This window comes from Stegastes partitus, unplaced genomic scaffold (genome assembly GCF_000690725.1).
Source record: "Stegastes partitus isolate 25-593 unplaced genomic scaffold, Stegastes_partitus-1.0.2 Scaffold1454, whole genome shotgun sequence".
Lineage (NCBI taxonomy): Eukaryota > Metazoa > Chordata > Actinopteri > Pomacentridae > Stegastes > Stegastes partitus.
In genome coordinates, this window is record NW_007579185.1 from 55,628 (window position 1) to 71,998 (window position 16,371).

General features: G+C 41.8%; 1 protein-coding gene across 1 annotated transcript in view; it reads right to left on the reverse strand.

The window, feature by feature from the left end:
* Positions 1 to 16,371, reverse strand: part of LOC103370626 (E3 ubiquitin-protein ligase HECW1-like) — a gene marked incomplete at its 3' end in the record, with an annotated part of 73,275 nt that overhangs the window by 53,555 nt on the left and 3,349 nt on the right. Inside the window, exons 2-3 of the mRNA XM_008299745.1 lie at positions 12,069 to 12,390; positions 10,908 to 11,015 (exon numbers count right to left, since the gene is read on the reverse strand). Coding sequence (XP_008297967.1) covers positions 10,908 to 11,015; positions 12,069 to 12,390 — 430 coding nt within the window. The remainder of the gene's footprint in view (positions 1 to 10,907; positions 11,016 to 12,068; positions 12,391 to 16,371) is intronic.

A 16,371-nucleotide genomic window follows, 5' to 3' on the forward strand; every position in this document is an offset into this window, starting at 1 on the left:
GATGCCGACATCTGGTGAAAATTTCATGTCAATAGCTCGATTAGAAATATGTTTTTTGAGAGAAATGTTGACGTGTTCAATACTTATTTTCCCCGCTGTATATAATCCTATATCTTTTTAATCTTTTATGCGTTTGTCTTCGGATAATAAAATGATGAGAGATTTGCTCATGGGGAGCAAAGACTCCGACTGGATGACATTATTAGCCACAACAATGAATAAACAGAAAATGATGCCATCAGTCTATTCATTCCTTTTCCTCTGCTTATTTAGGGTTGGGTCATGGTGGCAATAGGTGAACGTTGTCCTTCCAGGCATCTACCTTCCCAGCAATTCTTTTCAACTACTCCTGGGGGATCCCAAGGTGTTCCTAGGCAGAATGAGATATGAAATCTCTTCAGCAAGTTCTAACTGAGGGTCTCCTCCAAGTTGGACGTGCCCAGAAAACCTCTAAAAGGAAATCACCTAGGCGGCATCCTAACCAGGTGCCCACACCACCTCAGCTTCTTCCTTTCAGAACAAAGAAGCAGAAACCCTACTTCGAGAGTTCGCTTCGGATGTCTGAGCTCCTCACCATATCTCGAAGGCAGAGCCCAGCCACCCTGCAGAGGAACTCAGTCTGGCCACTTGCTTCTGCGATCTCATTCCTTCAGCCACTACACCCAGAGCTCATGACCACAGAGAAGACTTGAAACAAAAACTGACTGATAAATCAATAGCTTTGCCCTTGTCTTTCTGTTTCACAAACAAGATAATGGCAGAAGTGTCAACCACAGAGAGTGGGGGAACTTTTTACAAAAAGGAATGTTGTAGGAGGTGAACAATTGCTGTATTATCTGTGTTATTTGCACCAGTATGTTTGAAAGGCATGTTATTAAAATGATCAAAATGGTACCGTTTATCACAACATACAATATCATCACATTTTGAACTTTCTGACAGTCCTTGAACTACTCATTTGTGAGATGCCGTCTGTCAAGAAAATCATCCCAATCTAAGCTCATAAATTTCCATTAAGGTATTAACTGTATATTGCAGTTGAGAACGCCTTGTTTTTGAGGAAAAATGTGGCTGTTCAAACACATGGAGACTTTACAGTGCTGACAAGAACAAATGTTTGGGGGAAGATGAATAATTCACCCAGTTTAATGAAACAGGGTCAGCCGAATACAGTTAAACCTCCTGAAAAAGGCACTTCCATTTGTGATTTAGTGCTTGGCAGTACGGAGTGGAAACACCTGCACAGCTTCAAGTCTATTCTGTTTCATGTTTGCGTACAAGTAGTCTCTCTACCTCATACAAACAATTCCACAAGTCCCTAAATGCAGTGAATGTGCACCGTTTGTGACTGTCTCACTGCAGCCGTCCCTCTGATGATGTGCCTCTGTAAGCAAACCTGTTACTTTTCTACAGACTGCTCCAGCATCAAGTGACTTTTTCTGTATTCACTTCAGGGAAGTGCAACAAGCTGTTAACACAACCCTGGCACGTTACCACTTATTGAAACTGGCATGCCTGACACGGTAGGAAAGATTAGGTAATTCACACATCGAGCAGACAGAGTAATATTAGGGTCACATTATGTTCCATTAGAGGCAGTTCGTACAAGCTGTGTGACCACATCAGAAGTCTTTATAGTAGTTTCTGTGCCATGATGGACAGCGTTTTTGCACTCAGTTGAGATGGTTTACTTTGTCGAGAAAGAGCCAATATGCAAAATGGGCAAAGTACACCCTGGATAGGTTGGCCAACACAGAGGGACAGACAACCATTCACACTCACAATTTAGAAGCAACAATAAACCTCAGCATGTCTTTGTACTGGGCTGCACGGTAGCTCGGTTGTTAGCACTGTCGTCTCACAGAAGATCCCCGGTTCACGTCCCAGTCTTTCTGTGTGGAGTATGCATGTCCTCCCTGTGCAGCGTGGGGTCTCACCAGGTTCTCTGGCTTCCTCACACAATTCAAAAACATGCTGAGATTAATTGGTGATTCTAAATTGTAGGCAGGAATGTGAGTGTGCTTGTTTGTCTCTCTTTGTAGCCCTGTGATAGACTGGTGATCTGTCCAGGGTGTCCCCTACCTTTACCCTGAGTCGGCTAGGATAAGCTCCAGCCCCCCCACGACACTAGTGAGGATTAAGCAGTGTATGGATAATGGATAGATGTAGTAAGGTGAAAACCCATACAGGGTCCACACAGAAAGAGCTGAGACTCCGACCTACTGTAATGGGAAAAATACTGCATGAAAATACCGCACTGAAGAATCTCAAAGCAAGTTACATTAAAGCTGAGTGGAAAAGTTGCAGGCCCAATGGGAGGAAATGTGTTTTCATAACATATTAAGGTAAGAGACTAGTGACCGTACAAAATAAAGAAGAAGTTGTTCGTGTCAAGAAGATTATAGGAAACACAGCCTTATTGCATCCAATGTGTTTAGACTATTGATGTCTGATCCTATGTGTTTAGTCTTCGAATGTCTGTGGATCAGTACACCCTGTATCCCCAGCTGTTGATGATAAAGCACGAGATTGTTATACTACCATTGCAGCGAAGGCCACGCCTGTATATGTATAAGAATACCACGCTGCCTGCACTCATGTGTACTCTCCTGCAGACTGCTTGCACTCTGTATGACTGGTACCTTCAAAGCTTTGAATAAAACAAGACAAAGACATCTCAGACTTCTGGACCTTATTAAGATCATAGCAAAAATTTCCACAACACTACAGTCATGGAAAAAATTATTAGACCACCCTTGTTTTCTTAAATTTCTCGTTCATTTTAATGCCTGGTACCACTTAGGTATATTACCTGAAGAATACAATGAACACGACAAAAAAATGCAGCTGATTACAAAATACTACTACTACTATTGGGCAGCTGTGGCTCAGGTGGTAGAGGGGGTTGTCCTCTAATTGCAGGGTTGGGGCCCCTTGCCCCTCCACAGTCGAAGCGTCCCTGGCACTGAACCCGACGTTGTTCCCAATGGCAGGCGGCACTGTGCATGGCAGCTGTGTCGCTATTGCTGTATGAATGTGTGTGTAAATTGGTGAATGAGAAAACATTGTAAAGCGCTTTGAGTACCACTAAGGTAGAAAAGCGCTATATGTGCAGACCATTTACCTTTTACTGTATGTCCTATCTGACATCCTAGGTACAGACAGCGCCTGAAGCGAACAGCCCCGGTAGAGAGAGAAGTATCGTGTTGGTCTGACCAATCAGAGGCCACCCTGCAGGACGCCTTGGAGACAGCAGACTAGGACGTGTTCCAGTGATGATGTCAGTGTGTTTACGGAGGCAGTTGTGGGATTTATTGGGAAACTAGTGGAGGACACTAGCCCCATAAGAATTATCAAGGAGTTTCCCAATCAGAAGCTGTGGATGTACAAAGGCATCCAGGATGCTCTTAAGTTCTGCACCGCCGCCTAAAAAACAGGACTGGCTAACAGAGACGTGGGACTTTACCGGGCTGCTACTTACAGCGTCCACAGAGCCGTGAGGGAGGCCAAACAGAAGTACAAGGAGAAGCTTTAGTCACAGCTGCAGCAGAGGGACATCAGGGGACTGTGGCAGGGACTAACAACAATAACAGACTATAAAGCAACACTGATGCCCATGGTGAGTGCTGATATCTCTCTGGCCGACGAACTCAACAACTTTCATGCGCTGAGAGGTGCGCATTCTGCCCGGCAGAGAGGAGGAGATGCGCACCATGACCGGAGCATGACGTGAGGCGGATGTTTCAATGCGTGAATATCAAGAAAGCTGCAGGACCTGACGGTATAACAGGCCGTGTCCTCAAAACCTGTGCCAACCAGCTTGTACCGGTGTTCATGGAAATATTCACCCTCTCGCTCTCCTACTGCATCATCCCCAGGTGCTTTAAACAGTCCATCATTGTTCCTATCCCCAAGAAAGTCAAGCCCAGTTGTCATAACAACTACTGGCCTATTGCCCTTACCACTGTGGTGATGAAATGTTTGGAAAGACTGGTCAGAAACTTCATCACCTCCTCCCTACCTGCCTCCCTGGACCCCTTACAGTTTGTATGCCGGCCAAACAGATCCACAGACGACGTCATAAATCACCTGCTACACATAGCCCTGGCCCACTTGGACAATAGGAAGGGGAATTATGTGTGAATGCTGTTTGTGGACTTCAGTTCAGCGTTCAACACCATAATCCCCTCCAGACTAAGCTGCTGGGCCTCAGACTCACCTCCTCCCTGTGCAGGTGGGTCTACAGCTTTTTGACCAGCAGTCATTTCAGTGGGAAATCCCCCTCAACACCCTGAACATTGGTGCCCCCCAGGGTGCTGAGCCCTCTGCTGTACTAACGGTACACTAATGACTGTCTGTCCACACCAGAACACCATCATTAAGTTTGCTGATGACACAGCAGTGGTGGGTCTGATCAGCAACAACGAGGAGGATTATTTAATGGAGATCACCCACCTGGAGGACTGTAGCAGAGACAACAGCCTCCTTCTGAACGTCAGCAAGACTAAAGAACTGATTGTGGATTACAGCAAGAAGCCGCAGAGTGCATACTACCCACTCTGGATCAGCAGGACAGAGGCGGAGAGAGTGGAGAGTTCAAGTACCTGGGTGTTAACATCATGCAGGACCTGACGTGGACCTTAAAAGTGAGTGGGCACTGCTGAGACACGTGACTTATTTGGCAAGGACAGTTCGAAACTGACTCCTTGAAGCTGGTCTAAAGTCACAAAGGGCACAGAAGAAGCCCTTCATCAACGAAAGGCAGAGGAAAGCCCGATTTCTCTTTGCTGGGGATCACAAGGATTGGACTGTTGATGATTGGGCTAAAGTTCTCTTCAGTGATGAATCCAATTTTCAGCTGATGCCCACTCCAGCCAACTCAATGGTTCAGAGGAAGCCTGGAGAAGCCTACAAACCAGATTGTGTTGCCCCTACAGTAAAACATGGGGGTGGATCAGTGATGATCTGGGGTTGTTTTAGTATGGGTGGAACTGCAATTGTGTGAAGGGTGAACGAACCAGGTCATGTACAGGGCTGCTCTTGAAAACAGTCTTCTTCCATCAGCTGGAAAACTCTTCCTGCCTCAAATGACTGGTTTTCCAACAAGACAATGCCCCTTGTCACACGGCAAGGTCAGTTAAAGCCTGGATGGAGAACTAGAACATTCCAGCCATACCTTGGCCTGCTTAGTCACCAGGGGTCCATTTCACAAAGCAGGTTTAGTGAAAACTCTGAGTCTGTTGACCCTGAACGCGGGTGTACTGTATATCTGTATATACAAATGTATACATTTAAGTGTTCTTTAGCACCATTTAATAGTAGCAAAAAGGCAGCTGCACTGAAACAGGAAGTGATGTTCTAGAAGCTTCTGTTTGACTTCCTGGGCTCAGAGTGAACATGGAAAATTGGTGTGCATCCAGTAGGGGTGTAACAATGCACGTATTTGTACTGAACTATTCGGTACAGGCCCTTTCGGATCGGTACAGATATGTACCGCGGTAAGAAAATTTTAAGACTATTAAAAATGGCCAATGTACAGAATTGTTTCAATTACGACACTTTAAATCTCATGGTGCCCACAGTTGCGGTGGACCTTCTCCGGCTCATAGTTGCGCAGTATTGCGGAGCTAAAAAAAAGTAGGAGTTTCCAGTAGACCACAGGATGTGACGGACCGTCTATTCTCCTGTCGGTCATTATAAGCCTGGTCTGTATGGCTTGCGGATGGGGTGGCTAATACTAACAACAACAACAAAGAAGAAGCCAGAGCTGCAAGACACTCCGGTGTCATTAAAATCACCCGTTTGGGATCACTTCGGTTTCCTGGTGAAGTCCGAAAAAGGAGAAAAGCAAGACGACAAGACGAAAGCCGTATGTCCACATTGTGAAACAGTCCTCAACTATTCATCCGGCAACATGTCAAACTTACACACCCATTTGAAAAGGCAGCATCCAAGTGTAACTGCCTGCTGTGCTGGAGCTCTGACTCCATTCAGTCCTCAGTCCTCACCGCTGTCTTCTCAGTAGTACATGAGGAAGCTACAGCCAGGCAGCATCACAGGAGTGGGCTGAAAAGAGCTACTGATAGATAAGTTTATAATGACATTGTGACAATAACGATGACTCAACATGTCTCCTGTTTCACTTCAACTCTCTTTGCCATGTGTCAGGACGACTGACGCGTGCTTCGTTGCGTTGGTCGTGCTTTTCATTTACATTGCTAAAGTTGTGCTAACCTAGTTTAAGCTACTCGCTGTCTGTTTATGTTAGCAATTACATTGCTGTAGTTAAGCCAACCAGCATAGCGTTAGCTAACAGATTAAAGCCGCTAAGTAAGTGCAGAAGTAACGTAAGTGTACAAAATATTTGAGAGTACAGAATGACCGTTCATCACTCCATCAGCTTGTTATTGACGATATCAATGTCAATTCAAATGCTAGAGCTATGTTCTGATTATCCATGAATCTAATAGTGTCGATAAAATGAATGCAGAACTTGCTGGAAATCACAATATGGGTGGATATGAGCTGCTTGGCTAAGGTCTGCGCTCTCAGAGTGCTCTTGTAGTTAGCCATGTTTTACAAACTCGCCTCATTCATGAACAGCAACACACGCTCAAATTTGGCTGCATAATACTTCTTTCATTTATTTGAATTTTTTATTTTATTTTATTTATTTTTTATTGCTGAACTTGGTTGTTTGCAGCAGTGTCTTCCTTTTTTATACTTAAAAAGCAGTTCAGTTCTATTTACAGCAGACCAATAAGCTGGAATTGTTAATGCTGCACTTGTACTTTTATTTATTTTATTTTGTTTATTTGATATTGAGAACTATGCAGCAGTATTTCTGCTACATTTGTATACATTTTATATTTAATTTGCTTTACTGAGCTGCTAACAGCGTTTTGCTTTAATAAAACATACAAAAGTTGGATTATATTTGAGCAAGTTTTTTTTTTTTTTTTTTTTTTAAATTATTTTTCCCCTTAACTGAGAACCGAACCGTACCGAACTGAACCATGACTTCCGCACCGAGGTACGTACCGAACCATGATTTTTGGGTACCGTTACACCCCTAGCATCCTGTTAATCTTTGCATGAAAGTCCACATAAATGGCTTCATCCGTAAGTTATACACTGTTAAATATTATGTTCACATGTTTATGTTACCATTTCTATACTTTGAACATATACTTTGTATTTTGGAGACCAGCTAGTTGTTAGCACCGGGTAAATGTGCCAGACCTGTGGTTAAGGTTACGTGTGTTTTGCAAAGTATTTACATATTTACATTTCTCTACATGTATATATAGACATTTATGCATCTCAGACACTTGTATAAGTTAATTATCACCTTATTTGATGGTGTAGGTAGAAGCACTTTTTGGTACTTATATTTGTATTGTTTTGTTCTTTTTCAGTTTTACAAAAATGAAAAGTATGAATATTTCCATTCCTAAAATCCTACCAAATACATCACCTGTCTGGTCCTTGGAGGATAAAACATTGGAGAATATGAGTACAATGTTAAGCTAGCTGTATAGCTGAAAACACGTTGCCAGCCAACTTTTCACTAACATGGCATGTCCTTTTAACAAAGATCCCGTGGATGAAGGTGCAGCATTACTGCGCAGAAAATTAAATATTCGTCAGGAGATGGTTATCAGACCACGCATAGATGTTCGTGCGGTACTGTTTCACAGTTCATCATCTACATACAACCTAATCCGTCCTGACATATGCAATATTACCAACCGTAGTCATGATCCCACATCCCAGCAGATATTGTCTGTTGTGCTGCGTTCCTTTGCAAATGGAAGTTTTTTGTACAATGTCGGAGATGCAGAGCACCTGAGTAACGCAACTGTATCAGTCAGAGAAGTGTGGCTCGCCCTGAAACAGCCTTTACCCATCTTTGTCGTTTTCCCTGTACATAAACCTGTCAGAACCATCAAGGAGGGGTTCCACAGGATTGCAGGTGAATGATGTAGAGATCTGTTAAATTAATTTTAAATTATATTCTGTTAATGACATTATACTGCAAAGTCAGACTTGAACAATGTTTTTATATTTCATCTTAAGCTGCTGCCAAGTACGCTTCTCCATTGCGAGACTACAACTAAATGAAATAATAGGCTACCATTCAAGCAGTTTTCCCCTGTAATATTATTGTGATTGCAAAGGACGGCAATTAAACTTATGCACTGAGCTGAGCAGCAATGTTCTCCCATGCTGTCTCCCTCTGTGTTGCAGCTGCAGTGGTGTTGCACTTCTTTTTAAGAACGTGTTTCCAATTCTAGTGGGGAGAAAAACGCAGCCCTCTGCTTCCCCGTTGCCATGGCAACGCTGAATCAGGGCTCCATTGATACCGGCTTTTTATAGTTATGGTGCACATGCTTAACTCCAGGTGAAACTACTCCAAGTTGATTAAATTAACTCATATCCGCTGTTCTGGAACCAGAAATTCTGAGTTTCCTATCTCAGAGTAGATCAACTCAGAGTTCAGGATTAGACTCAGAGTTTGCTGAACCTGCTTTGTGAAACGGACCCCTGATCTAAATCCAGTTGAAAACCTGTGAAAAATCATCACACCCAAAATGGAGAACCACAAGCCCAAAACCAAAACAAATTTGTTTGAATTTGTGCAGCAGGAATGGGCTGCTGTGGCAGCAGAACAATGTCAGAAGCTGGTGGAGAGCATGCTAAAACACATGGCTGCAGATATCAAAAACAATGGTTATGCAATCAAGTTTTTGGCAGTACAATGCCATAGCTATTGATGAAAGAACCTAAATGATTTTGGTTGTAACCAAGAAAACCATGGAAAATGTCTAGATATCAGCTCTTAAATTAAACTCTTATGAGCTATTTTTGTTGTTATCATTATTAGAGATGCGCCGATCCGATGCTGGGTATCGGTATCAGGCCGATACTGGACGAAATTATGGCATCGGATGATTTACTTCACAGTGGTAAATGGCCAATCCGATGCCGCCACACACACACAATCCTGCCTTCCAACACATCCACGTGTTTGTCTGCTCATTGGCTACAAGTTTACAGCGTCAGAGAGTGTCTGCAACCCGACTGTTCGAATCTACAAGGATGGAACTTGTGCGTACCGGGTTGACTGTCTGAGACACTCCATTGGCCCTTCAGGCTGTCACTCACCCCCAAAGCCCTCATATTGGCCAAACTAGGTGTCAATCAAAAGCTGAGACGTCCGTCTAGCTGACTGTAACGCTTTCAGCGCGATCTAAAATAGATTCGGCCTGATTTTGCCAGAAGAAATGAATAATGAATAATGAATCCTGTACGTGCCGTCTCCGGCTCTGCAGACATACCCTTCCTATTGGATCCGATCCCGCAGCAGTTCACAACGTTTCCGGCCTCATTTACTACTGCTCATGCGCAGAGCCGAGAGCAGCTATTAGTGGTACTATTATTTAATACCAAGTTTTGGTAATTTAACCTTTAAATTGCAGCTTAATGTTGCTGTGTCATTTAGATCTGTTCTAAATATCTGAATGGCACTGAGTGCACACTGTAGTCTAATTGCAGCTCAAATAAAGCAGCTACAGTTTCACTTTGAGATATGCGTTTGGCTATTTTTTCCTTTTTTAGAAAAGCAAAGTCTATGCTTTAATAGTATGAGGCTTTTGATAAAGTCACCTTAAACAAATGTATCCATGCAAATAAGGTATTTCCAAAAAAGTTTAGGAGGAAAGATGGTATCGGTATTGGTGTTGGTATTGGTATCGGCAGATACTCAAAGTTGAAGTATTGGTATTGGTATCGGAAATCAAAAAGAGGTATCACTCCATCCCTAATCATTATATTTATCCAAACAAATGTACCTTTAGTTGTACCAGGCATTAAAATGAACAAGAAATTGAAGAAAACAAGGGTGGTCCAATAATTTTTTCCATGACTGTAGTAACTTTTTTCTGTAAGGCGACAGTGCAAGCCACCGCACCAGTGCTATGATGTAGCAAACATTTACCTCGATGGATCAGCTGCTTCTGCTTCTGTCTTTACACTTCTTGACAGCATGAAACATGTTCACTATCAGCTCACATGAAGAAAAATGACACCTTCTCTGCAGTTTTCCCTGGTTTGGTTTATCTCCTCCATAGTTGTTCCAGCTTTTTCTACTTATGCATAATGAAGCCTTCACCTCCATCTTCTGATGACACTACACCGCCCAGTTTTTTCACTTCACAACAGTTAATGGAAACAAGCCTAATACGCATTTCTGTTTTCTTGCCACATTTTGAATATTCTATTTAAATTTGTGTGACAGTTACCTGGAAACCTAGCTATAGCTCAATCACCCACTTGTCTGTCAGTATTTAGAACTTGATTTTAAATGCTCAACACCACTTATTTCTTGGTGAACTCATTTTGCCCCAGACGTAATCATTAAACACACCAGTTCAGTAAAATGCAGCATGACCTGCTGTCAGCCACCAGAACTAAATTTTCCTTCAGGGTCTGTATAGTGTTGATGATGCAGCACGGTCCAATGAATGAGTTGCCTGCCAGGCCATGTGAATTATCCTGCCTCTGTTTTTCAGCTGCAGTTTGCCAGTATCTACAGGGATCATCATTTACAACCTTTAAACAGAGGCCAAAAACGTGTCCGTATTTCAGAAGTCAGTATGACTTCAACTTATAGAAAGAAATCCCAGCTGGTTTGTTGTTACACAATGGTGTGAATGACTTCTTGTGTACAGAAATTGGAACAAAAATGAAAAGAAAAAAAAAAACTTGGGATAACTAATTCACCATTACAACCTAACTTGTTTATGGAGGACTAACTTCAGCTGATAATAATAAGAAACGTATTTCTTGGGTGAAAACTGTGTTCTGCTGAAAAATAAAGGACAAATTGTGTTCTGGTTACTTACAGTCACTAAAGTTGGAGCTGGAATCAATTTTCCAAACTATCTGTCCCTTGTGAGATCCGTTGATTCCTCGGTTCTTATAGTCCAGAAAGTTCTCAGACAGAGCCTCATCTGGAAGGAGATAAAACTGATGAAAACATCCCTTCGCCTTCTACCCTCTACAATTTGTTCATTACTTTTAATTTCCAATTACAATGCATTTCATTTTTCATGGATGATAGTTGATGAAGTCTGCATTGCTTCTAGTGCCTTCAGATACCTACATTTCAAATGCATTATCATTACATTAAATGATCTTTAATGATCCAGTATCAACAAATATCATCGAACACAGAACACAGAAACTTCAGTTGTCAATGTGGCTCAGGTAACAATTAAAGACAATAGAAAGAAAATAAGAGTAAAAGTCTACAGCCATATGAGCTGTTCTATGAGACTATGGTTGTGTGTGGTTTGAGCTTAATTCTTGGTACAATCTATGTAATGTCAGCATTAAAATTATAAAGAAAAAAAAACGTTAATCTTAAGGTGATAGGAGGAGTAAAGGAAATGTCACAAGAATATGCAATGTGGAAGTTAAAGCTAAAGCTAGTTTGCTAACATGCTAACCCTGACTTAAGACAGCTAATGTAGCTGATGTAGTGACATTTACATTACATTTTTAAGAAAACTAACCATTCTGTACATGTTGTAATAACCTGGTTTTGATGATGTCGACATTTTATACATCATACAAAACCAAAAAATTAAACACATAAATAATTGAATTACTCTGATTAACCTATCCGTAACTGGTATCTAATGACATCTAATGGCATAGCAATGCGGATAGTTCTGGTTGTATTTGCTCATATTTGAGGTCACCACCCTAGATATTTTTGCTGCCACTTCAATATGATAATAACTGTCAGCAAAACCATGATGTGATAACCATTACCGCACTCTGTCCTGACAGTATCAGTTCTCATAAAATATTTTCACATTACATACAGCTGTTACATTATTAGTTATTAAAGTCTGATTGCAACTGTCTGATACTATTTAAAGAAACAATTAATATTTGTTTTAATGTAGCTTGTATGGGGTAACTTTTGGAGCTCTTGTCACTAAATATGCTTCCATCAAACTCTATAGTTTAGTGTCATCATGTAATATCTCACATACCAACAAGATACATTCCAATCCAGTCTCCAGCATCCACTTCCTCCTTGATGTCCCATGTGATCACTAGGTCTTCAGACTGTCCTATTGTGTAGTGAGAGGAGCTGATGGTGAGGGTGGAGCGAGCATCTGGAGAGACAAGGTCAGTGTCGCTTGTGGAGCGTGGCAGCCCCAACATGAAGGCCTCCTGGTTCAGACCATTGACAACGTAGGTCTCGGGGCCGTAGCTGTGACGAACCGCATCCTTGCAGCGCTGGCGGGTCTGGCTATTGCGGGTTGGGGAGGCCATGGCCGCCAGGCCCAGGATACGATTCTGGTACAAATTCTGCAATAAATATCACACAAAACGTGCTTTTAGCAGAATAGAAAGATAAAAAGTAAGACTAAATGAGACAGTCCATACAGTATTAGTGTTTCTTTTCTGTAATTAACCAGCTTCCTCTCTAGGTAAACTGTGACAGGCCCACACTGGAGGTGAGAGAAGCACTATATGGTCTGTATCAGAGGTTTGTCGACCTGAAATTGTGCATAGGTATTGCATTATTCATAGGGATGGTTGAGGAAGGAGTGTTGTTTTGTTGTAGTTATAATTGAAGTTATTTCTGCCAGACTTTCAAAGACCTTTGACTTGCACATGCTTTCCATCAATGGTGCCTAAACACAGAGGGAAGGTCTAAATTCTCTAGAAATCCTGTGCTATATCTGACCGCTGTGTGTAGCATACCTAAGGAATAATCACTCAAACATGGTGCTACAGGTCACTCATAACTAGCGTCTGTATTCGGTAGAAAATGCAAAGTCACAGCCTTTCAAAAACATCCACAGGAGGTACATCTGTTTTTCTGTCTTCAAATTAATATGGAAAAAGCCACACGTGCATCCACTGCTTGCTTTCAGAGTCCATATTGGTCATGCTGAAACCATAAATTGGTGTCACGTTTCCAGCTAAAAGCCCAGAAGCTTGTGTTGGCCAATGCAACACCAGTGTGTGAATATAAATGATTTAGCAGCTTGCTTTTTAACTGCAACCAGCAGCTGGAAAGGAAGCTGCTAAATTGGTGTTAAGTTCATCTGTCAGTCATCCCGTGCCAGTGTAATTCCTCTATACTCCCAATACTGGTTTAATATCTATACTCCATTTACCATCTATGGAGTAGCTTTACAAATACAAAAGTGGAGAAGGGCATTCACAACATTCTAGACTTTCTAGAAATCCTATCAGACATGCTCTCAGTCACGACAGGATATGTTAGCAATGTTGCACAGAGCCTGAAATGATAAAGAAATAAATGTAAGCAGTTCTGTTGTAGAATCAACACATCTATTGCTGACATGCATTTTGCAGAACCAAAATAAAATGTTATCTTACAGTCATTCATTTATCAATAGAGGCTTAGTTTATTAAAACCACTTAATAAAATGAGATATCTACGTTGTGCAGTGGAAACAGTTTTCTAAACACAGAAATTCTCCTGTGTTTGTCCCATAGACTGTATAAAAGATGGACGTAGCTACCGTGACGTCACCCGTTGGTTTCTGCACTGACAAAATGAAGCCAGGGTTTTGCTACTTCTGGGTTGACATCTTGGATTTTTGGAGGCAGTGACGCAAAAATCGTTGGAGGGGGGCGGAGCCATAGGAGCAGCGATTGGTCAGACGGATTGAGAGGCAGGCCCTCTCTGCCTGCCCACATTTACCGCCTTCTGCGCAAAATTTGACGATTTTTAAAAAATTCAGTATTGATTTATTTTCAGATTGGCCACCTGATCTCTGAATTTGGCTATGAGAACTAATAAGAAAAAAATCCTGAGCTGTAGGAATGCAGTATTTCGTGATCTGTGATCACTTCTTTTCCAATTCAGGTCTATGGGAGCCAGGGCTGTTTGGAGCCAGCAGCAAGCTGACGTAGGTTTGTTCGTCTGGGTTGGCTTCATTTTTAAGGGCCGGTTGCTACGTCCATCTTTTATACAGTCTATAGTTTGTCCCCAACTTTGCGACACCTGCAGTAATTCGTGGCAATTCAGTTCTCCTGACCCAGCTCATTGTCTCCTACATTCACACTTAATTGTCATTGAGTACTTTGGTTTTTGATGGAAACATCTAATATAAGAACGCAATATTATTTCCAGTCATTGTCAATGACACTGGCTACAGACATTTGACGCTCTAAGCCGTAAAAGGTATGAAAAAGACAATAACAGCGAAAGATGTTAGGACAAAATCAGATTTTTATGCTCTCACAGTCAGTCATTTGATCCAGCACAAAAAGTATTTCTGAATCTGGTCTCATAGGTCACATCATGTTAACACAATAACAACTGTTAACACAACTAATATAATTTGATTAACACAACAGTCTAGTCAAGTCACTGTATGTATATTTATGACCCAGCAGATTTTTGTCATTTTTTTAAAAGACCTATAATAAATCTGTAAAAGAACCAAAAAGCACAATTCCTTTTTTGTGTGATAAACAGTCAGCTGGAAAGTTTTAGTTAACTCATTGCGTTACGATAGCAACTCGTAAAATCTACAAGCCAGTAAAAAAAAAGCCTTCTTTTATTTCTGTAAAATAAAGTTTTGAGTAGCATCTCTGCTTCACTATTATTGTAGACAGGTGCATTAGAGTGAAAAGCTTGACAAGCATTGCACACTTAAGTAAGGGGGACGGCTCAATTAAGGATCCACAGGGTTTACAGGAAACACTGCAGGCCTGTAATGGACAGGATTTGGAAGACGAAACACAGTGTGCGGTCCTATTTGGCATAATTCAGACAGAAGTCAGTATTAGATGGCATTGTTGGGCGTTTTCCTTAGTTTGGTTACACTGTCAACAGTGGTTGATACAATCGAACACACCTTGTTAAATCAAGTAGAACTGAAATCTTAAGGATTGGATGACACTGAGAATATTTGTGGGATTGAATTATCACACAATCCCATGTACACTCACTGGCCACCCGGTTGGACCCACAAATTCAAATGCCAGAAACATTGCTCTGAAATTTTGGCACACATTGACATGAATGTGTCATGCAGTTGCTTCAGATTTGTTGGCAGCACCTTCAGGATGCCACTCTACAATTCAACAATTCTACAGTTTGATTTGGCAGACACTTCTATCCAAAGCGACCTACATCTGAGTAGATACAACACAAGCAAAGATCTAGTCAGTAGAAAACAACCTGGATAAGTGTCATAAAACAACTTTAAGTGTTTAGTCTTTAGTCTTTTCTTAAAGACTGAGAGGGACTCTGCAGGTCAGAGTTTGGTAACTCCTTTCACCACTGGGGAACCACAGAAGAGAAGAGTCTAGCTATCGACCTTGGGCCTTAATGTGGTGGGTGTATCAGACGCCTTTTGTTGGCCTAGTGTAGTGAGCGGGAGGGAGTGTAGACCCAAAAGAGTTCAGGTAGGATCAAGCTGTTGTCATTGTAGTTTTGTAGGCAAGTGTTAGAGTTTTGAATTTGATGAGTTTTAAACTCTCCCATTCCAACACATCCCAAAGACGCTCCATTGAATTTAGATCTGGCAACTGTGGAGGTAATTTGAGTATAGTATACTGTCAGGGTCAAGAAATATGTCTGAGATGACATGACGTATGATGCATTACATGATCCTGATGAAAGTAGCCATAAGAAGATGGGCACACTGTGGTCATAAAGGGCTGGAAATGTCAGCAACAATTCTCAGTTAGACTGTGGCATTACTTCATTGGTAATAAGAAGCCGATAATGTCCAACCACCCATTTTCTACCCCTTATCCAGATCCAGGTTGTAGGGGCCTAATCTCTTTGGTCTGTACCAGGGGCTTCTGCTGTGGGAGATGCCCAAAACACCTCATGTAGGAGGTGTCCAGGAGGCGTCTTAGACAGATGCCCGAACCACTTTAACTTACTCCTGTTGATGCGAAGAAGCAGTTGTTCTAGTCAAAGAACCTCCTGAATGACCATTGTGGTTCCTCACCCTATCATAGGGGTAAGCCTAGACACCAAGCAATGGAAAATTATTTTCGCCACCTGTATCTGTGATCGTGTCCTTTCAGTTCCCACTCACAGGTTGTGGTCACAGGCCAGGGGCGACAAACTGACTTAGGGTGAGACCAGGGACAGGTCACCAGTGTATCACAGGGCCACATATAGAGTCAGACAACCAAGCACACTCACATTCACACCTACGGACAATTTACAATCACCAATTATTCAATTCAAAAATATCTATCTATCTATCTATCTATCTATCTATCTATCTATCTATCTATCTATCTATCTATCTATCTATCTATCTATCTATCTATCTATCTATC